The sequence below is a fragment of the Bos indicus x Bos taurus genome, chromosome 21 (assembly GCF_003369695.1).
Source record: "Bos indicus x Bos taurus breed Angus x Brahman F1 hybrid chromosome 21, Bos_hybrid_MaternalHap_v2.0, whole genome shotgun sequence".
Classification (NCBI taxonomy): domain Eukaryota; kingdom Metazoa; phylum Chordata; class Mammalia; order Artiodactyla; family Bovidae; genus Bos; species Bos indicus x Bos taurus.
The window spans coordinates 22,828,258-22,850,781 of record NC_040096.1 but is presented as its reverse complement, the minus strand read 5'-3'; the positions used below and the strand labels follow the sequence as shown (position 1 = coordinate 22,850,781).

The window sequence follows — 22,524 nt, the reverse complement described above, 5'->3', positions numbered from 1 at the left end:
CTTTCCAAATTTGCTGGCTTATTGAGTGTAGCACTTTCACAGCATCATCTTTTAGGATTTGAAATAGCTCAACTGGAATTCCATCACCTCTACTAGCTTTGTTTGTAGTGATGCTTCCTAAGGCCCACTTGATTTTGCATTCCAGGAAGTCTGGCTCTAGGTGAGTGATCACACCATCGTGGTTATCTGGGTTATTAAGATCTTTCTTGTATAGTTCTTTTGTATATACTTGCCACCTCTTCATATCTTCGGTTTAGATATCTTAATCTTTTTATGTTAGGTCCATTCCATGTCTGTCCTTTATTATGCCCATCTTTGCATGAAATGTTCCCTTGTTATCTCTAATTTTCTTGAAAAGATTTCTAGTCTTTCCCATTTTACTGTTTTTCTCTATTTCTTTGCATTGTTCACTTAGGAAGCCTTTCTTATCTCTCCTTACTACTCTTTGGAACTCTGCATTCAGATGGGTATATCTTTTCCTTCCTCCTTTGCTTTTCGCTTCTCTTCTTTTCTCAACTATTTATAAGGCCTCTTCAGACAACCATTGTGCCTTCTTGGATTTCAAAAGTTTTCCCAATTAACATCAATCAGAAAAGCCTAACATACACAAATTTTTTTTTTTCACTTAAAAATTTACTTATTTTTTAAAATTTATTTTAGTTGGAGGCTAATTACAATATTGTAGTGGTTTTCGCCATACTTTGACATGAATCAGCCATGGGTTTACATGTGTCCCCCATTCTGAACCCCCCCATCCCATCCCTCAGGGTCATCCCAGTGCACCAGCCTGGAGCACCCTGTCTCATCCATCAAACCTGGACTGGCGATCTGTTTCATATATGATAATATACATGTTTCAATGCTATTCTCTCAGATCATCCCACCCTCGCCCTCTACCACAGAGTCCAAAAGACGGTTCTATACATCTGTGTCTCTTTTGCTGTCTCACATGTAGGGTTATTGTTACCATATTTCTAAATTCCATATATATGTGTTAGTATATTGTATTGATGTTTTTCTTTCTGGCTTACTTCACTCTGTATAATAGGCTCCAGTTTCATCCACCTCATTAGAACTGATTCAAATGTATTCTTTTTAATGGCTGAGTAATACTCCATTGTGTATATGTACCACAGCTTTCTTATCCATTCATCTGCTGATGGACATCTAGGTTGCTTCCATGTCCTGGCTATTATAAACAGTGCTGCAATGAACATTGGGGTACACGTAACATACACAGATATTTCTATAGTGCAGTAAAAATGTATCATTTATTTTAAATTTGCATTATGAAAATAAGTCTATACACCAAGTGATACGTATTTTTAATGACTATGAATCATGTAAATTTGGTCATGGCATCTAAAGTTGGCTTTGGCTTTGAAGTATTTTTAAATTCATAGAAAATAGTGAACTTCTAATAAAATAAATAAAACATTTTAATAATTGATATTAATAATCAACTTCAGAATTTCTTTGTCTTTTTCATTTGCCGTTTAATTTTAAAAGAGAAGTCACTTTCAGTAGTGTTCCAAAGTGAATGATTGCACCTTCTATGATGTGGAAAAGATCCTATTGCCATTAGCTCTTCTTAAGCGCTGAATATAATTGAGAGAAACTGCAACAAGAAATTCTCTGTCATCAGCAGAAACTCTGTCAGCGTTCTTGGCTGGGCCTCCCGAGCTCAGGTTTGGACAGACGGACGCTGATGCAAGCCGTGTTCTCTGAGACTCTCCGCGGAGCCCCAGCAGCAGGCTGGCACAGTGAGTGGACGAAGCCTCGCTCTACGGCAATGGCATCAGGTGGTGGTTAGGGAAGGTGACCGCGTCCCTGGGTGCTCTCGTAGGCTCTGTGCGTCGGGGGGCTGATTGGCTAATACTGAAAGGAACTCTGGCCGCCCTTCCCCGGTGACCACAGGGGTACCGCACTATTCGGGAGGTGGGCGCAGGCTCCGCAGCTTCATGTCGTCCAGTCCTTTCCAGTATTTAAAGTTGTTGTCGAGATGCTGCATTAACTCAGGCAGGTCTACAAAGGCTGCAAGAAAGACAAGAGTGTGATAAGACTGCACCTTCCCGGGATGCACATGGAGGCTTTCTAAGGAGAGGGACAGACAGGAGGGGACAGTGCTCCGTGCTCGGCAGACATGGAACAGCCCACGATAGGCTGAAACCCCATCTGCACCCAGTGCCCACCGCGCCTCTGCCACCAGTGGACAGAGTGGAGGGGGCTCGCCCGTTTTATCACCATTAATCAGCACCCTGGGGCCTGGGCTGCCTGATTCCAGCCCTGACCAGCTCTCTGGGGCGTCCCATCCCCCTTCCTTGAGCCTATCCCCTTCTACCTGCAGCTCGTGGCACGAGCAGCAAGCTAGTGAAGAAAACTTGGGCCAGGAGTGGCCACATCTGGTCTGGGCCCAGAAGCAGTGAGCAGAGCCTGCAATCTGGCCCGAGGCCCCAGCGCCTTCCGCCACCTCAGTCCTCCGTCCCCCGCCTCTCAGCATGGGCTCGTCTCCTGCTGACGGGATCCAGACTGGACATGGGTCTGCCTCCCGGCAGGGGCCCCTTGCCTAAAAGCCCTCTACCTGCCAGGGGGCTCCGCCCGCGCTGAGGGCTACAAGGAGGGCCGTGCCCCCGTCAGAGACCAGCCTGCCCGCAGGTCGGCTACTGGAGAAGGTGGAGAAGCTGGGTGAGGGGACAGCAGAAGAGCTCCCTCAGAATGTTGAATCCCGGGCTTTTGACCAGCAGCCCCTTCAGCCCCGTGTTCAATGCTCTCATCTTTGCGACTGGGACAACAGGTAGCCCCGGAGCCGGGGGCAGCTGAGGAGAAAGCAGAGAGCGCCCCATCTGCCGGGACCTCCTTGACAGCGCCTGGCTTCTCGGCCTCTGCACACTCTGAGCCGCTGAACATACTCTACAGTCAGAACAGCACTATGCGGTCCTTAACGTGGGCTCCCCATTACTGAGGGAGATACACTCGGTGCATTCTTACCATCCCAGGCATCAAACATGTCTGTGATGAAGTAGTCGATGAAAGAGATCTGGGATTTGGGGATGCTGCAGGTATTTCTGTCAAAAACCGGCATCACCACAGGCAAGTCCCGTTGCTTCTCTTCGTCTGTCTGCAAGGCAGAAAATGCCAGAATTAGGAGACCCCAGGACCAGGCTCCATGCCCACCAGAAGCATTCCCTCCACCAGAGCCTTTCCGGGCAGCCCAGGGAGCTCATGGGAGAAGCCGGTCACAGCGCCAGCGAAGCACCCGGACCCTCCATGACATGTCATGTTGTCCCCGATGGGACCACCCAACCCACATCTTCAGCACCTGAAGGCTCCTGCCGAAGCTCCTGCAGGTGCTGTGTGCAGTTCCTGCACTGCAGGAGCACAGCAGTCTGCCCAGCCGTCTCCCACCTGTGGGCATGTCAGGGGCCTGACCCAGGGCCACAGTGCGGAGAAACAGCCCCCCTCACAGAGAAGGGACGAGTGTCTGCTTCTTACCTCAGGCCAGATTGTTTCATTTAAAAAAGGTCTAAACACCCTTGAGGCAAAAAAGCTCTAGGATGAAGATTTTATGTACTCTGATAGACCCTTAGAAACATCTTCAGTATTCCAATAGTGTGTGTACAAAACTGGAAATATAATGAAGATCCTAGTGGGAAGTAGGACGCAAGTTTATCTTAAAAGATATAAGGGAATTTCTTGTTTTTTGTTTTCCTCATGTTGCTTTCATCAAAGGATCCAGGAGAAAGGATGAAGTGATGCCCAAAGGGTGATGATGAAGCAGGGGGTCCTTCCTGGAGTGAGGTATGAACTTGGAGGGTTTGACGGCGCCATGGGAATCACTGAGAGATCCCTGGGGAGCCAGGCAGCCAAGGATGAGAGTTAAATAGATGGCTACCCAAGGGGCAGGATGAGGGGTCTTGAGTGCAGGACCAAGTACGGCTGGGGTGAGCCAGGCAAGAGGACTGGAACCATCTCCTGGCTCTGGAGGCACAGCTATCCTCAGGGGTCCAGGGTATTTGTTCTGTTGGTCTGGGCAGGCTGCCCCTGTGGGCAGCTAGTGAGAAAGTGATGGAAGGGGCAGCTCAACATGGAAGACAGGCTGGGAGTTAACACTTAGGAAGCCTGGTCTGGGTGCAGGAATTGGTTCTCTAGGGGCACCCAGCAGGGAGGGTGGAGATCCTGGGACGAGTGGACCTGCTGACCAATCCTGGCTTCTCTGGACAGTGGTCAGTGAGAGCAAGGGCTGAGGATGGGAGGTATGCAGTGCATTCAGCCATCAGCCAGAACCTGGCTCTGTGAATGAGCTCTGTGGGCCATGTGGGGCTGTGGGAAAGTGAAGGACCTCTGTTAAGCGTCTAATACGGGGACCAGAATTCAGGTGTTCCACGGGAGCAAAAGAAGACCTACACTTGGGGCTGGAAGCCTGTCCCTCCAACGCTTATACCTGGACCTGTTCCCACAGGGCAAACCGGGCCAGTCCTCCTTGTCCTCCCAGCCCAGGGCTGTTCTGGACAGCTGGCCAGGAGCTGCCTCCCTGGTTCCGTTCTGCTTCTGTCTTTTCCGAGGCCTGGCAACCACAAGCAGGGTGGCAGGGACTGGTGAGAAGTTACGGCCACCTCGCCCTGCACATCGATGGGTCCGAGGCCCAAGACACTGGAAGAACTGGCTCCACAGCTGAAGGCAGGTGACTTTCCTTGGAAGTGACAGTGATTCGCTACAGCTCTCAACGTGAAATCTCCACTGGAGGACAACAGGCAACCTCTGGGGGTTTTCCCGGGAAGGGCCGTTCTGCACGTAGCACCATGCTGCAGAGACACGCTTGTGCGAGGAGCTGCGGACAGTGCTGGGGACAGTGCCAAGGAAGAGGCCTGGGCTCCCTGTGCAGGTGGGCGGTGCCAGACTCCGGGCCAGGGCAGGAGCCAGCAGGAGGGGCTGCTGCTGTTCCAGGCCTGGGGGCCGAGGCACACAAGCTTGGCTGTGACTGCTCAGGCCAGGCTTTCCTGGGAGGCAGGGCAGGGACCATCTACACCAGCTGTTGGGCCAGGAGCACACCCCAGGAGGTGTGGGAGGCAGGGTTGGGGGCTCTGGGCAGAGGATGAGTGGGGAATACTGCCAAGTCTGGGCTTCTGCTGTGGTGGAGCCTCTGCTGTCAGGCCAGTGCTGGCTCAGCAGGGTCAGCTCCGTGCGAATCTCTGCCCTGGTGCGTGTGTGGCAACGGGTGGAGGGTGCATAACAGCCTCAGATGCACAGCCCACCGGCCTGACTGCTCAGAGAGCAGGGCCCTGGGGTGGGTGCTCTCCTGACACGCCTTCCCTGGTCAGCTGTTCAGTTAAGAATCTCTGCACGTGTTCCTGAGGGTAATGAGCTGTAACTCTTTCCTGGGATGCCTTTGTCAGCTTTACGTACCAGGATAATAACAGCTTCAGAAAATGAGTTGGGAAATGTCTCACCTCTGTTTTCTGGTTTAATTTGTAAGACTAGCATTATTTATTCCTTAAATGTTTGACAGAATTCCTCAATGAAATGATTTAGAGTTTCATTTAAAAAAATCATGAAAACATTTTGACAAAAAATTTCTTTACTATGGACTTTCTTTACTATGGACTTTCTTTACTATGGATTATTAATCCTGTCAGTTAGGGTAAATTGTATTGACAGTTTTTAAGGTATTCATCCATTTCATCTAAGTGGTCACATTTATTGTGACATTCCTGATATTGGTGATCTGCATCCTTCTTAATTATTTTAGCTGTGTATTTACCAATTTTGTTAATTTTGCCAAAAAAAAATCCAACTTTTGGCTTTGAAAATGTTTATTATTCTTTTAAATATTCCTTACTTTTTATTTTATACTGGAGTACAATTGATTTACAATGTTGTGTCAGTCTCAGGTATACAGCAGAGTGATTCAGTTATACATGTATCTTTTTAAAAAAATTTACTGGAGTATGGTTCATTTTCAATGTATTAGTTTCAGGTGTATAGCAAAATGGATCCGTTTTATATATATATATATATATATATATATATATATATATATATATATATCCACTCCTTTTTAGCTTCTTTTCCCACATAGGTTATTAGAGAATATTCAGTGGTGGTCCCTGTGTTATACCGTAGGAGCTTGTTGATTATCTCTTTTATATACAGTAGTGTGTATCTGTTAATCCCAAACTCCTAATTTATCCCTTTCTCTTGAAGTCTGTGAGTCTGTTTATGTTTTGTAAATAAGTTCCTTTGTATCATTTTTTGAGATGTCACATAAAAGCTGATGTGATATTAATATCTGTCTCTCAGATTTACTTCGCTTAGTATGATAATCTCTAGGTCCATCCATGTTGCTGTAAATGGCATTGTTTTATTTTTTATGGCTAAATAATATTCCATTTTCTTTTCCATTCCTCTGTCGATAGACATTTAGATTACATCCATGTCCTGGCTATTATAGTGATGCAGTGAACACGGGGGTGCATGTATACTTAATGATTTTCTTAGGATATATGCCTAGGAATGGGATTGCTGGATTATATAGTAGCTGTTTTTAGCTTTTTAAGGAACCTCTATACCTCCATAATGGCTGTACCAATTTACATTCCACTAACAGTGTAGGAGGGTTCCCTTTCTCCAAACCCTCTCCAGAATGTATTGTTTGAAGACTTTGATGAACATTCCTGACCACTGTGAGTGGTAAATCATTAGAGTTTTGATTTGTATTTCTCTAATAATTAGTGATGATGAACATGTATGTCTTCTTTGAAGAAATGTCTATTTAGATCTGGCCATCTTTTTATTAGGGCTCCCTGGTGGCTCAGAGGTTAAAGCGTCTGCCTGCAATGCGGGAGACCTGGGTTCGGTCCCTGGGTCGGGAAGATCCCCTGGAGAAGGAAATGGCAACCCACTCCAGTATTCTTGCCTGGAGAATACCTCGGATGGAGGAGCCTGGTGGGCTACAGTCCATGGGATCGCAAAGAGTCGGACACGACTGAGCGACTTCACTTTCACTATCTTTCTATTGGGTTATTTGGGTTTTTTGATATTGTGCTACATTAGCTATTTATATATTTTGGAGATGAATCCCTATCAATCACTTCATGTGCAAATATTTTCTCCCATTCTGTGGGTTGTCTTCATTTTGTTTATGATTTCCTTTGCTGTGCAAAAAGCTTTTAATTAGGTCCCATTTATTTTTTCATTAATCTAGAAGTGGATCCAAAAAGATAACTGCTGTGATTTATGTTAGAGTGTTCTGCCTATGCTTTCCTTTAAGACTTTTATAGTATCTGGTCTTACATTTAGGTCTTTAATCCACTGAGTTTTGTTTTTGTGTATGGTGTTAGAGAATGTTTTAATTTCATTTTTTACATGTAGCTGAGAGTTTTCCCAGCACCACTTATTGAAGAGACCGTCTTTTCTCCATTGTATCTTCTGACCTCCTTTGTCATAGATTAAGGACCACAGGTGTATGGGTTTATTTCTGGGCTTTCTATCTTGTTCCACTGATCAGTATTTCTGTTTTTGTGCCAATACCACACTGTTTTGATGACTATAGGTTCGCAATATAGCCTAATGTCAGGGAGACTGATTCCTCCAGCTCTGGTTTTCCTTCTTGGGATTGTTTTGGCTATTTGGGGTCTTTTGTGTTTTCATACAAATTAAAAAATTTGTTCTAGTTCTGTGAAAAATGCCATTGGTGATTTGGGAGAGATTGAACTGAATTTGATTGCCTTGGGCAGTAGAGTCATTTTGATAATACTGATTCTTCCAATCCAAGAAGGCCAGAGGCATCCCAGAAATGGAGCCTGCAGGCTGCTGGGTGGGGACAGGTCTCAGTGCCAAAGTGGTGACCTCTAGGAGAGCTCAGCTGAGGAATTTACCACAGGGCCTCCCCCACTGGTGTTCCTGCCCCTGCAGTGGGCCACAGCCGACCCCCACCTCCAGGAGACCCTCCAAAACCTGCAGGTAGGTCTGGTTCAGGCTCTAACGGAGTCACTGCTCTGGCCTGGGCACCAGTGCTCATGAAACCTTGTGTGTGCCCTCAAGAATGGAGTCTGTCTCTCCCAGTCCTGTGGAGCTCCTGCACTCAAGCCAAACGCTCTGGGGGCTCCTCCCCCCGATGCCAGACCCCCAGGCTGGGAGCCTAACGTGGGCTCAGACCTCATTCCGGTGGGAGAACCTGAGCAGGTGTGGGATTTGATTACATCGTGAAAGTGCTCGTCCTCCTGTCTTGTGGTTCTTGGTCTTTGGGTGTAGAGCATCTTTCTAGGTAGGTGCCAATCCTTCTTTGATGAGGTTGTCCAGCAGTTGTGATTTTGGGGTTTTCATGAGGAGATGAGCTCAAGTCCTTCTACTCCACCATTTGCCCTTCAATTTTTTCTAGTGTTTCTTTACTGTTTGCTCATTTTTTTTTTTGCTCTTATGTTACTTCTTTCCTACTTACTTTGGGTTTACTTGGTCTCTTTCTAGTTTCTTAAACTGAAACCTAAGATGTTAACTTTAGGGCTTTTCCACTAATTATAAATGTCCCTCTGATAACTGTTTTGCTTGCATCCCACAATTTTAATATACTTTGATTAATTTCCTTTATCTGAACCTTAGACTATTTAGAAATGTCAGTTTCTGAATATTTGGTGTTTACCTAGGTACCTTATTCTTACTAATTTCTGATTTAATTCCACTGTGCCTGGAGAATAGATTCTGTATGATTTCAATTATTTTAAATTTACTGAATCTTGTCTGTGACCCAGCATGATGCATATTGGTGAACATATCAGTGTCCTTAATAAATATTCTGTAGACATGTGATACGTGTTTTATAAACATTAAGTAAGGTAAGGTGGTTAACAGTGTTGTTGGGATTATGTGTTTTTACTGATATTTTAATCTGGTTGTTCTATCAATTGCTGAAAGGGGGTACTAAAATCTCCAACCATGTTGTACTTGTCTCATTTATTTTGAAGCTCTGTTATTAGATACACACACACTTATGCTTATGTCTTCCTATAAGACTTTTTATCACTATGACGTCTCTCACTATCTCTGGTACTATTCTTTGTCTTGATGTCTGTTTTGTCTGAGATTAATATAGCCGTTCTAATCTTTATATTTACAGTCTCCATGGTATATCTCTTTCCATCCATTCACTTTACACCTCTCTGTTCTTTATATTTTAAGTGTGTCTTTTGTAGACTGCATGTAGTTGGGATTATTTTTTCAAGATCCATCCTGATGATCTGTATTGGAGGGTTTAGTCCACTGAAGTAAGTACTGATGATTAGAGCTGGAGCTCCCATTTGACTGTTCTCCTGCTGCTTTTGTATAATTTAATAAATTTTAGAATTCCATTATAGTAATATATCTATTAGCTTTTAAGGTACACTGATTGCTCTAGGGATTACTAAGTACATTTTGGGATTACTAAATATATCTTTCACTTCTCAGTCTACTGAGCTAATACTATAACACTTAATGTAACATGTAGAAACCCTGGATTCAGGTAGATCCATTTTACTTTCTGCCATCCTTTATGCTATAGTTGCCATATAGCTTATGGTTACATATATTATATCCTTGACAATTCAGTGTTATAACTTGTACTTAAAATAGTCCTATGTATTTAGAGAAATTCCAAGGAAAAAAACTTTTATAGTTAGTTACCCAGCTATTTATCATTTTTTAAAGTGTTTTTATCTTATTTTTACTGAGGAATTTGATAAATAGCATTATATTAGTTTCAGATGTACAACATAATGATTCAAAATTTTCATATATTGCAAGATGATTACCATAATAAATCTACTTAACATCTGTCACCATATATAATTACAGAATTTTTCCTATAATTACAACTTTGAACATCTACTCTCTTAGTAATACAGTACTGCATATTTGAAAGTTGCTAACTACAGTTCCCATGCTGTACATTACAACCCCATGACTTCTTTATTTTATAGCTGGGAGTTTGTACCTTTTGACTCCCTTTAACCATCTTGCATCCACTCAGCTAGCAACCACAAATTTGTTCTCTGTAAGATTCCACATATAAGTTAGATGATATCATAGTTGTCTTTTTCTATTTCACTTAGCATAAACCAAATGGCAAGAGTTCATTCTTTTTAATGGCTACATAATATCCCATTATATGTGCACACACATACCCACATCACCTTACTCACTGACCTATCAATGGGTGCTTAGGTTGCTTCCAACTTGGCTACTGTAAGTCATCCTGCGGTGAATGTGGGAGTGTGTGTATCTTTTGGGGTGATTAGTGCTTTTGTTTTCTTTGGATAAATACCCAGAAGTAGAATTACTGGATCACATGGTAGTTCTGTTTTTAATTTTTGGAGGCAGCTCCATAGTGGCTGCACCAATTTACATTCCCACCAACAGTGCACAAGGGCTCTCTCTTCTCCACATCCTTGACAATACTTCCTATCTTTTTGATAACAGCCATTCTAACAGATGTGACGTGCTATCTCATTGTGGTTTTGTGATTCACCATTTTCAGCGCTACTCTCTCAATCTGTCCCACCCTCTCCTTCCCGCTGTGTCTACAAGTCTGTTCTCTACATCCGCATCTCTATTTCTGCCCTGCAGATAGCACCGTTCTTCTAGATTCCACATATATGCACTATATACGATATTTTTCTTTCTTTCTTCACCCTGTATGCCATCTCTAGGTTTATCCACCTCATTAGAACTGACGAGTTCTTTCCTTTTACATACAATGGAATATTACTGAAGCGACTGAGCACACACACACCACAACTTCTTTTATCCACTCATCTGTCAGTGGACATCTGGGTTGCTTCCATGTTCTGGCTATCATAAACAGTGCTGCAGTGAATGCTGGGGTGCATGCATTTTGAGTGCCGGTTCTCTCAGGGTAGATGCCCAGCAGTGGAGTTGCTGGGTCACAGGGTGCTTTTACTCCTAGTGAGAGTTTAAGAAACCTCCACACTGTTCTCCACAGTTTGACAGTGTCTATTTTGCCTCCATTCTTGAAGGATATTTTCACTGGTTACAGAATTTTAGGGTGACAGTTTTCTCCTAACAACTTTTTAAAGATGATGTTCTGAGGTCTTCTGGCCTCCATAGTTTCTGACATGAAGTTAGTGTAAGTAATATGTCATTTCTCTGAGTGATTTCAATTTTGTTTCTGTATCTTTGGCTAGTAGCTGCTTGAGTATGACATACCTGGGCATGGGTTAGATTTGTTGAGTTTCTCATATGCATACAGATTTATCTTTCACTAAATTTGGAAAAATTTTAGCCATTTTATATATATATATATTTTTCCCCCACGAGAATTTTTTTCTACCTAGAGAAACTGGGAGGGGCAGCCAACAGTGTAATAACATCTTTAAAGTGCTATTAGGAGAAAACGTCAAATATCTGTTGAAAATATCCTGAAAGAATGAAAGCAAAGGCAAAATAAAACACATTTTCAAATGAGGGAAAACTAACAGAATTCACTGCCAGTAAGCCTGTAATATAAGCAATGTTCTTCAAGGACAGAATTTCATTTAGAACTCCACTTCTAGTTTTAAGTCCATTACTTCCTATGGTCCTCATGGTGTTTCTCTCTTTTACTTGAGGGAACTTCAGAAGCTGCATCTTACCTGAGAGAAATACTCTTCTGAGATGCGCGCAGCCCACTCGATGCACTGCTCCAGGGGCCGGCAGGGGTTGGACACGTCAGCACACTTGATCAGCATCCTTTTGATCAGAGTCCGGTTCTCTGGAGCCCTGAGCATGGTATTTATGGCTTCTTGATCTTTATCAGTTTCCTAAAGCATGAGTGGAATTCAAAGCAATCAAAACGGGACCCCAGGTACCAAGCCCTGTTTTACTGTTGTGGCCCCACCGTAACCACGGTGGGGCTCTGTCTGGGATCTACGGTTAGGGTCTCTCAAAATAGTGCCGGGGATGCTCTGAGGTTGGCCCTCACTCTGCAGTGGGGAAAACCAAGGTCCAGTGAGATTCCAGCAGAACCCAGAAGTACAGCGTAGCACTAGAGGCTGGCATATCTACCTTTCCCCATCTTGACTCTTTCTCTGTTTCTCACAGTTGCCTTTTCTTTCTGTTCTATCACTCACTAAGTACTCAAAAGACTGGCTCTATCTTGTATTATTTACATTCATTAAAAAACACTGAACTGGAAAGTGAAACCTTTCTCTGCCCTTGCCACTGACGGTCCTGTGGTCCGCCAGGGGCTCTGCTGCTCCCCACCCAGCCCTGGGAGAGGCATGATCCTGGGAGTCCGCCACCGGTGTGCACAGCGTGTCGGATACACTGATGTTCCTAAACTCTGCCCTCACATTTTATGGTGGACAGAGGACTTAGTCATGGTCTTGTGATCTGCACTCACAAAGATATCTTGTGGTAGGCATGAAAATCAGTATAATTTACCATTATATTTTACAGATGAGGATGACAGGACTCTGAGAGGTGAAGAGACTCAGCCAGAGGTACTGAGCTGGCCCAGGATCAATGCGTGAGCCCTGCCTCTAGTCTGGACTCTTGTCTCTCCACAGTAGTGCCTGTGTCTGACTCACAGGGAGCCCCTCTGGATATGGAGCCTCAGCCCCTGGGGTGAGGGGCCTCTGAAACAAATTCAGGTTGGAAGAGTGAGTACCGGGTCAAAGACATGAGCAAGCATCTCCTCTGATTCTGAGCCACCAAGCAGCTTCCAGAGGAGTCAGCCACGTGGTTTCTGTAAGCAGTCACAGTCATCCCCTCTCGGTGGGGACAAGATGGGTGGGGGGGACCCTGAGCCCAGGCTGCCTGGTCTCCTCAAAAGTGACAGACACCGTGACCTCAGTGATTCTCATCTCCCACTGCCCACCAGCTTTGTGCTGACCCTTCTCTCTGTGCAGGTGTGTGACTACTGTTCTGTACTGCCCGCTGGGTGACTATTTTCTTCCACCTGCTATGACCCACTGGATCCTGGTTTCCAGTCTCTCAGTAAAAATCTAAGTAGTGACAGCAGAGAGGAGGAACATGACTGTCAAGGAGAATGAAAACTCTGCTGAGTCTGGAAACTTCCCAGAATGAATGGAGGAAGCCAAGTCTGCGAGGTACGTGGTTTCTTTCTGTGGGGTGGGGTCAGCTGGGGTATCTGTGCATGGGAGAATGACTGAGTCCTTGGAAAGGGCGTAAAGTCTGACAGACTGGAGAGGGTGAGGAGAGCAGAGTTCTCAGCAGGTTTCAGATCAGGTGAGACAGGGACAAGTCTGAAGGGTGATAAGCTAGAAAGCCAGGGACAGACAGAAGCCCCGGCCAAACAACTGAGCTGCAGCAGTAGAGCTGGAGTTCAAGGGCTGTCTTCTTAGGATGAGTCGTCTCTGTGCTCGGTGAAGACTGGCAGGGGGCGACAGGAGTGGGGAGGAGCCTGGGGTTGGTGGTCGGGCAGCTGTGGGCCTCAGGCGGGTGCTGCGCTCACACTGACCTAGCGTAGCGGGTGCTGTTTATCCAGAGCACACCTTGTGCCGTGTCCTCAGCGCTGCGCCTCGAGGGCTACTGTGCCCACTCGAGACAAGCAAGTGGTGAAAAAGAGCTGAGAACTCAGAATGCCTGCTTTCTCAGCTGTGGGCTCCTGTCTGGGGAAGCAGTTAATGTTCTTCTCTTGCCAGAAAGTTCTGGACTCCATGCCTCAAATCCAACACCACCAGCACCCTGTGGTCCAAGTCCAGGAGCCTCCCCAACCTCCTGTGACACAAATCAGCAGAGGACAGGTCGGCTGCACAATGGGCAGTGGCTGGCGAGAGACCTCGTGGTCTCCAACTGGCCCCAAAGTGCTCAGAGGCAGGGGACAGGGCAACTGTTGAATGGCCCACCTCTCTATCGTCAAGTCCCTTCAGAATTGTCATGCTTTTTCTTGTATGTCTTGCCAGGTCTTTGTACTTTAATTTCCATTGGTTAAAAAAGTATTTATATGCAGTGAGCCCAGTGCAGGGATGATAATACTCATGATCTCTTAAGCCCAGGTTTCCCCACAACACACAGGAGGAAGAGCCCTAAACACAGACTCCATTTGCAGTCAGCTCACTTACCTCTTCTTCTTCTAATGCTACCAAGGGCTTGTTGATGATGTTGACAAATTTGTTGACGTGCTCAAAGTGCTTTGTCATTTCTGTGGCTAAGACCATGTCAATGATACCCTGGCGCAGCGTCTGGTAGTCGTTCCTGTTTCAGACAAAAAAGGAGAGGCTGCTGCTGATTACTGATCCAGACCAGACAGGTGCTCCTGGAAACCAGCTGTGATCTAGGCCCTGTGTCCACTGCGGCTGAAATTCTAATGAACTGGGCAGCAGTGGCAGGCCATGCTTTAAAGAATGTGAAGGTTAAAGGTTGCTGCCTAGACTGCTATTAGTAAGGAGAACCTGAACAGAAATTAAAATGAGAATCTTTGGGCAAAACTATGGGGTTCCTTGGTAGCTCAGCTGGTAAAGAATCTGCCTGCAATACAGGAGACCCCAGTTCTATTCCTGGGTTGGGAAGATCCCCTGGAAGAGGGATAGGCTACCCACTCCAATATTCTTGGGATTCCCTGGTGACTCAAACTGTAAAGAATCTGCCTGCAATGCGGGAGACCTGGGTTCTATCCCCAGATCCCCTGGGGAAGCACATGACAACTCACTCCAGTATTCTTGCCTGGAGAATCCCCATGGACAGAGGAGCCTGGCGGGTTACAGTCCATGGGGCTGCAAAAAGTCGGACATGACAGAGTGACTAAGCACAGCACATGCGTAAGACTATAGATACAGTGTTCATAGTGTTCTCATAAGCAAAAGGCATGTAGTTCTTAAGATTAAAGAAAAGCTAGAACATAGCCAGCTGGGGTTATTAAGAACATATCCCACACAGAGGAACCTTGAGACCCAACAATCTTGGAGCCCAGAAACAGAGGGTGAACCATCTGAAAGCTGAGAGAATCAATGGTGCGTACCTGATGCCTCTTCCTCTAGCCCTTTATATTTATTTTAAAAATTTATGTTTTGAGGATGGAAACCATTTAATTAAAAACATAAAAGGTACAAAGAGTATAAACTGAACTCTATGCAGCTATGCTGTTCTTTTCCCTGGAGACAGGCATAGCTGTCAGGGTCTTGTGCATTTTCCAGCGATAACTGATGTATATGTAAGCAACTATGGAAAAACCTTTAAGTCCACATATGAAATTCTAAAACATAGAAAAAAAGGTTTTTTTTTTAATCCCTTAGGTTTAATAACTTTCCTTAAAATCCCAATTAGTAAGTATTCCTCATGACAGATCACTTCTAACAGCCCCACCCTAGACAGTGAGGGCACCATCAAGAAGAGAAGACACTAATCTCACAGCGTCACCAATCAGACATGAGACGTTTGCTGGGCAGAGTATGTTGGGAGTCTGCCAGGCAGAGATGTAAGATGACAGCTTCTGAATCTGTCAAGGTGTTAGCCTTACACTGTTGTCTTGAAATGTTCAGGACAGAACGGAACTGAACCTTGAAAACATCATGCTTGTGAAAGAAGCCAGACACAGAAGACCACATCCTGGGGTGCTTCCAATCGTCTGAAATGCCCAGAACTCACAAAGCTACGGAGGCAGAAGGTAGATCTGCGACTGCCAACCCGGGGGCAGGACAGTGACTGCTCATGAGTTCGAGGTTCCTTTGGGGGTGATGGAAATGTAAATGTCGACTATACAGAAGACTGCACAACTTGGAATATACCAAAAACCCCACACGCTTTAAATGGGTGAACTGTATAGTACCTAATTATATCTTAACAAATTGTTTTTTAAAGAGCAAAAGTAAACATACTTTCCAGCTCACTGTTCTTACCGCTCCATGTTTTTAAAGATGTTGCATTTGTCGTCGCCGGTGGTCAGCTGGAAGGCCAAGGCCGCGTGGTGGTGCTCCAGCACAGCCATGTCGTTGTAGAGAATGGCCAGCTCGCTCCCGGCATTGCACAGGAAGGAGTTAGTCCTCCCGGGGTGGTCCACATCGTGGATAGTGGCTGCGATGAGGGCAGCAACCTCATCAAGTGGGTCTAAAGTTTGCTGAAAACAAGAGTTCTTTTAAAAATTGCGGCATGGCACTGAAAGCAAGGTAGCCTTCTGTGTAGTTCTCTTTCTGCCCTTCTGACTTTAAGGTAAGAATATTTCAAACTTCTGAGAAAAGCATAGTGTTGAGCAAATCCAGTTTTCCTAACTCTACTCAGAAATAGTTTCATTTTTGCATGTTTCAGAGGAAACATTATCTGATTCTCAGTCTCGCACAAGTTAGGGATTTACCAAGACACAGGGTGTCCTTACCAGACCGGAGTCACCTCCTCAGCCAGTCTGTCTTTAGACCCATCACATAAAAAGGTCCTTAGTCTGAGGTATTGACTTTCTACTTGGAACATTGATTTAAAATTATCAATTGGGAAAGTAAGATCCCACATGCCATACAGCATGGCCAAAAGTTCTCATTTAAAACTTTAAGTACAGAAGTGCAGGGTACTTTCTTCTAGTAGTCTCCATTTCTAATGTGTATATTCCTGTTTTCTGTATTTTGATTAGTCTGACTTGCAGTGAATTCTCTTGGTTGTTTCAAAGAACAATCCCAGATGATCACATTGCTCTTCTCATTCTATAGGTTTTGATACATAGGTTTCTCATTTTGTTGTTTTCTGTTATTTTTGATTTCTTTGTTTAACCCCAATTTGTTCGAAATATTTTCTCATTTGTAGTGGCTGACATTTTTAAAGTTTTTTGAAGTATATCAAAACTGTGTCTTAGTATCAAGATCATTTTTGGAAATATCCTACGAACACTTGAAGAAAAGGTGTATATCTAATTAACCAGGCTTGTAAATTTATTTAAATTGAAATTCAATAGTTTTAACTTAAAAAAAAGGTTTTTTGGCCGTGCTGCATGGCATGTGGGGTCTTAGTTTCCAGCCAGGGGCTGGACCTGCAGCAGCTGCACTGGAGGCATGGAGTTCAACCACTGGACCACCAGGGAAGTCCCCAGGGAGTTTTAACTTTAAATGGGTGAATTTTATGATGTGAATTACATCAGTAAATTATGTTAAAAATTAACTTATTAATAGCTTTCTGAATGTATATTTGTATGTTATCTATCAAGGAGTTTCAAAAGCATTAAATTACAGCAAAAATTAGGTTCCCTTTATGCTGAACCACATTGACGCAGATGTCTCTCCTCTGCCCTCTGTGTTCATACTTCATGAGAACAGACCTCTCCCTGGACTCTTGTTCTACCTACAGTCTTAGTCGTGACCTTTAGTAAAACAACAACAAAAAACCACCAAAGAACACAGCTAGAGGGAGGCTGGACTTGCCTGCCCTGCACTCGTGCCGGGAGGCTGACCTGTCTCATTCCTCACGAGGCCCCGATTCTCACTGATTCTTCCGCTTTCAGGTGCTTCTGAAAGTGAAACGGCCGTGCACCAGCGCTCCCTGGTCTTCTGTGCCAGTTTATGGCGGATGCTGATGGAAATACTAATAACACAAATACTCTGGCAAAGCAGTGCAGGTCTAGTTGCTGCTTCGAACATTTCCCTAATGAAACAATTTACAATGTGAAAAGCTTTCTTAGGAAGCTTGGTTTGGAAGTGGGCAGTGAGCAGAGTGCCTTGGATGGCACTTTCTTCTCTGACACTCTTACTGTGACACACTCACATTCCCTTTGCTCCTGAGCCCTCAAAGCTGGAGCTAAAGTGGCTCCTATTTGAAGGCGGAATGCCCAGGGCCACATTTGGAATTAATTATCCACTCCCCAGAGCCAGGGTGTGGTCCTGCTCCTCAGGAGGCCGCACCCTTCCCGGGCCAGACTGCACCCTATACCCTGCACCCTCACCCCTGCTGTGAAGCACAGGGCACCAACACAACTCACCTTGATCCTCTCTTTGCAGAGAAAGTAGGCAGTGGCATGCAGCACATCAGCAGAGTGTGTGGAGTTGTGGTAGGGGTTGGAAGCGTGATAATTGGCTTCGATCACCTGTAACCAGGATCTCAGCGTTGCCTCGGGGCATTTTAAGAATTCACAGACTCCGAAGCGAGCAAACACTTTGAGACCAAGGTAAATCAAAGGCCTATAGAGAAAAACATACACAGCATTAAATCAAAGTAGAGAAACAGGTAGAGTGTCTGATCTGTTCAGATCCAACAGGCAAACCTGAGCCAGACTTCCGGGAGTAAGCGGGACAGAAAGTGGAGCCTGTGAGGGTGGCCTGCAGGGGGCACCCTGTCGCCCTCTCTCCTGGTGGCCAGCACCAGCCCTGGGCAGAGCCCAGCTGCAATTCTGGGGGCACCTGCCTGGTGCTCCTACTGCCCTAACTGCTGCAGAGTCCTCCCGGCACCAAGAGGGTCTCTAGGTCAACGTGCTGCCAGGCTAACTGCGTCCTCCCCTGTGGCCTTGCTGGATGTGTGTCACTGGCCAGACGTCTTGTTGGAAGAAGATACCAGTTCCCCACGGCAGCACACAAGCCAGACGCTGGCACACATCATGTGATGGTCTCAACACTCTGGAGGTGGGGGTTTCCCCAGACAGGTGACCAGCTGGTGCCAAATGAGGCCTGTCCTTGAGAGTCACCGTCATCCAGCCTCTGGCCTTTGCTTTTGGCTCTGTTGAGGCAGTGGCCAAACTGGCTGGGCTCCCAGGACTTGGGCAGACTTGCCCTGTCCCAGCTCACATTAGGATGTAAACCAGTGCCCACAGCTTTGTTTGCCGCTGTCACTGGCCCTGTGGGGCACACAGATGCAGAATGTCTTAGAAGCTTGACTTGCTCTGAGTGTGAGCAAAGGGCAGGGGCTGTCATGGGGACCACCACCCACATGGGATGAGACCTGACGAGTCTCCTGTAACGGCCCCTCTCTGCCTGTCTGCTGGGGTTGATGCCTCACCCTCCTGAAGGGCAGCGCTGGCTGGCATCAGGTCTGAATGCCCTTCCCGTGTGCCAAGCCAACCACACTCCTCTGGCTGAGTGTTCTCCAGTGAGGTATAAAATGGGAGGGGAAACCCAACCCTTCCCTGCTCTAGGGGACCACACTCAGGTCAGGATGCTGGAGTGTGGGGTGTCCCCATGCCTGTCACCAACACAGCAACCAAGATCTGGGGACAGCTCTTATCAGCATGTACATCCATGTATTATTTTTTTGGTTGTGCTGAGTAGCATGTGGGATCTTAGTTCCCTGACCAGGGATCAAACCTGAGATCCCTGCATTGGAAGTGTGGAGTCTTAACCACTGGACTGCCAATGGTTCTGAGCTCTGAAATGAGACTCTTTGCTGCAGTGTCAACATATCACTACTTAATACCTACAGGAGAAATTAATAACCGTATCTTACAAAAAGAAAACCTCTGCTACTTGGAGACTCCAAGTAAGTCACTTTCTCTCTCTGTGGCAGTCATGGCCAGGCGAATTCCCCTTGGCTTCTCCCTGATCCCTTGCTGACGCTGAGGCCCTGGAGACTCAAGGTATCTGCTGCTCTTTCCCTGGGGCCTCCTCCCTGACCAGGGACCGGCTCTGGGCAGAGCCTACACTCCCGGAGAGGCTTTCTCCACACTGGCCCTTGGAATCAAACTCCCTGTCTGCTGAGCTTCCGTGGGCTCACCTTTTATGAGTGGCAGCCTCCAGTTCAAAAATACTGAAGTCCCAGTACTCCTCCTTTTCCATGGCCCGAGTTATCTGTGATGGAACATCATGAAGGGAGATGGGGACAATGCTGCTGCTGGGAGCCTGCTGAAGGTCTGCAGGGTAAACAGAACGGGATCAACAGGCTTGATGGCGTTTGCTGTCCCTCAGGGGGAGCAGCAGAGCTTTGGGGGCGGATGCTTTGTTTCTTCGGGTTTATGATAAACCAAAAACTTCTTACTGATAAAAAAAAATCTCAAAATTTTTATCTGAAACTTTATCTTCATTACTTAAGTGTGGCTATAATACTAATGAAAGTATTAGTCACTCAGTCGTGTCCGACTCTGCAACCCCATGGACTATAGCCTGCCAGGCTCCTCTGTCCATGGATTCTCTAGGCAAGAACACTGGAGTGGGTAACCTTTCCCTTCTCCAGGGGATCTTCCCAACCCAGGGATCGAACCCAGGTCTCCTGCATTGCAACCAGATTATTTATTGTCTGAGGCACCAGGGAAACCCCAATAGTATTAGCTAAAATACTAATAGCAATCCAATACATTAAAAAGGAAAAACTTACTTTTTGTTGAAAGAACATACTCATTTCCAGATAATCTTCGCAAACCATCCTGATAAAAATCAAGGAAATAAACAGGGAAATCAAAAGTATTCCTTACTCCTTGAAAACCCAGGACAGCCAGTCACAGAGGACAGCTGCGGGCGGCTGTCTCCATCCACACGCGCACACCGAAGCTCCCCTGTGATCACCCGTCTGATGACTGCTGACAGCCTTACTGGTATGAAATCTAGTGGCTTTAGCAAGCACCAATTAGGCAGGGAGGTGAATTTTTATTTCTGAACTTTGTCACCAAGACAGAAGGTGACAGATGGTAATGGAATGGTCTGTTTTCCATAGAGCTGGAGGCCTCTATCCTAGACAGCTGGAGGCGGCACCTAGAGCCCGTGGTCCAAAGCCTCCAGCTAACAAAATGATCCCCCAGCCTCCTCCCACGATGTCACCTAGTCTGTACAGGACACTCTGGAGGGAGCCAGTCGTCCTGTTCTGTAACACGGTATCAAACACTTCGTATTTTTTTCTGCCCCAGTTTTCAAAATCTTCAAGTTTTATTTAAATCAACTACTTGTAGAGCCCTTAAGTAAAAATGGAGACCCAACGCAGCAGACAAGCTGGCTGTCCTGAACACTCTCCTCCTTCTGTTCCAAGCTGAGGTCCCCCGTACCCACCACCCCCCTGGATAGGCAGCAAGTGGGTGACGGCTCAGCAGGAGGGCAGCTGAGCCTGGGCAATGCATGATCTATGCCATGGCTGACCCCACACACAGAGCACTGTGTAGGACAGCTTGTCAACAAGTGACCTCTGAGAAAACGAATGAGAGCAGCGGGATGGAGCCAGCGGCCTGTCAGGACACTCACAGACACCAGGCCCCCGACGAGGTCATTGGCGTGAGGATCATCGTCCTTAGCACCGAACTGTGGTGAATATAATTCAGTGGTTCTTAGAATTTCCAACACACGGTCTAAAGCTTCTGTCACAGGCATGGGACTGCTTTCCTGGGCAGCATTGATGATATTGATGACCTATAATAATACGGAAAGAAAAGTCCTGACTTTCATCACCTTAAAGGCAATGTGAGAGCAACCCAAAGAGTCAGGCTGGCAGCAGGACTCATTGTTAGCTTAAGAAAGCCAAAGTGCTCCTGCCACCCTCCTCCCTCCTCAGAGGCAGCAGCTCCATACACCTAGGAGAACCTCATCACTGCTGCGGGTCACTGTGTCACCTTGGTGATGGGCGCCTCGATCGTCATGGAATGGATCCGGGCCATGGAAGAGTGTCGTCTCTGGCTGGAAACTGTGGAGAGACCAGGTGGTACAGGGATCAGGGTGAGCGTGGCCTCACTCACTGCCTCCCACCCTCTTCCAGGCCCGAGTGAAGGGGCAGGACCAGAGCTACCAGGTGGCTCAGCTCCCTCCCCATCCTACCAAGCCCAGGATTCTGGCAGACCAACTCTGCCTCCTTCAGTTCAAGGCACTGGGAGGCATGTGACCCCCTAGACTGAACCTCTGAGGTCACAGGCCATCGAGAGAACAGAGGAAGCAATCTAGCAAGTCGAGGCCACACATTAGCCTCTCTGTGTCTGTAACAATAACGTTTTATAATTCAGCTTGCTGCTACCCAGGAGAGAAGCGTTCTGAAAGACAATGCCACACAGGCCCTTTGTTTCACGGATGGCGGGAACAATACATACAACTCAATTAACTGAAATCTGTATTTCTGGCTCAGTTTTTCAAGGCATCCTTGGGTGCTTTTCACTGTTCTGCTTGAGATAGTTACCTAATCCGTCTAGATTAGCTGAGGTAGGTGGCAGTATTATGCTCTAATGTTTGTTAATTTTTTGTTGCTCCTGTCAAGACTCAGTTCCTCTGGGGTGGGGAGAAGCCCGGGCGGTGAACAGGCAGGAAGACACTCACGTGGTGTTCTGTCTCTCCCTGAAAGCCCCACTGTCCAGCCACATGCTGTTTACCAAGGGCCAGAGAGGACCACACACTGCTCTACCCGCCTGAGATGTCGGCCTTATTTTACCAAACAAGGGCCTGAGGAGAAACCACCAGGACTAACCTACTCAGGGGCTCTCACATGCTTCAAATTGCAGAGACCAACAAAAACTACCTAAATCTAATGTTGGTGACCAGCACATGGATGCTGTCCCATTTTACCCAACAAGGTCATTAAACCAAAAACAGAAACCACTATTCTATCACTATGTCATAACAGGACTTATTCTCATTAAAAAATATAGTGAAGGTGACATATAAAAACCAAACAATACAGTAAATACAATAAGGTGAAAAAGAATAAAGATTGTTGTGACTATGTTTGCAG

The 22,524-nt window shown here is 46.1% G+C and overlaps 1 protein-coding gene and 1 long non-coding RNA gene across 4 annotated transcripts in view; one reads left to right on the top strand and one right to left on the bottom strand.

Moving 5' to 3' along the window:
* Positions 1 to 1,252: 1,252 nt before the first annotated feature.
* The window catches only part of PDE8A (phosphodiesterase 8A), a 144,285-nt gene continuing 123,013 nt past the window's right edge, over positions 1,253 to 22,524 (bottom strand). For all 3 annotated transcript variants that reach the window (XM_027522011.1, XM_027522010.1, XM_027522012.1), the window contains 10 exons: positions 21,422 to 21,492; positions 21,057 to 21,221; positions 20,203 to 20,251; positions 19,606 to 19,741; positions 17,885 to 18,083; positions 15,828 to 16,045; positions 14,055 to 14,187; positions 11,622 to 11,789; positions 2,989 to 3,118; positions 1,253 to 2,034 (listed from right to left, as the gene is read on the bottom strand). In XM_027522011.1, coding sequence (XP_027377812.1) covers positions 1,928 to 2,034; positions 2,989 to 3,118; positions 11,622 to 11,789; positions 14,055 to 14,187; positions 15,828 to 16,045; positions 17,885 to 18,083; positions 19,606 to 19,741; positions 20,203 to 20,251; positions 21,057 to 21,221; positions 21,422 to 21,492 — 1,376 coding nt within the window. In that variant the 3' untranslated portion in view covers positions 1,253 to 1,927. The remainder of the gene's footprint in view (positions 2,035 to 2,988; positions 3,119 to 11,621; positions 11,790 to 14,054; positions 14,188 to 15,827; positions 16,046 to 17,884; positions 18,084 to 19,605; positions 19,742 to 20,202; positions 20,252 to 21,056; positions 21,222 to 21,421; positions 21,493 to 22,524) is intronic.
* Positions 11,800 to 15,822, top strand: LOC113880029. The gene is made up of 3 exons (XR_003507569.1): positions 11,800 to 12,717; positions 12,879 to 13,079; positions 15,471 to 15,822. It is a non-coding gene; the product is annotated as an uncharacterized LOC113880029 (long non-coding RNA).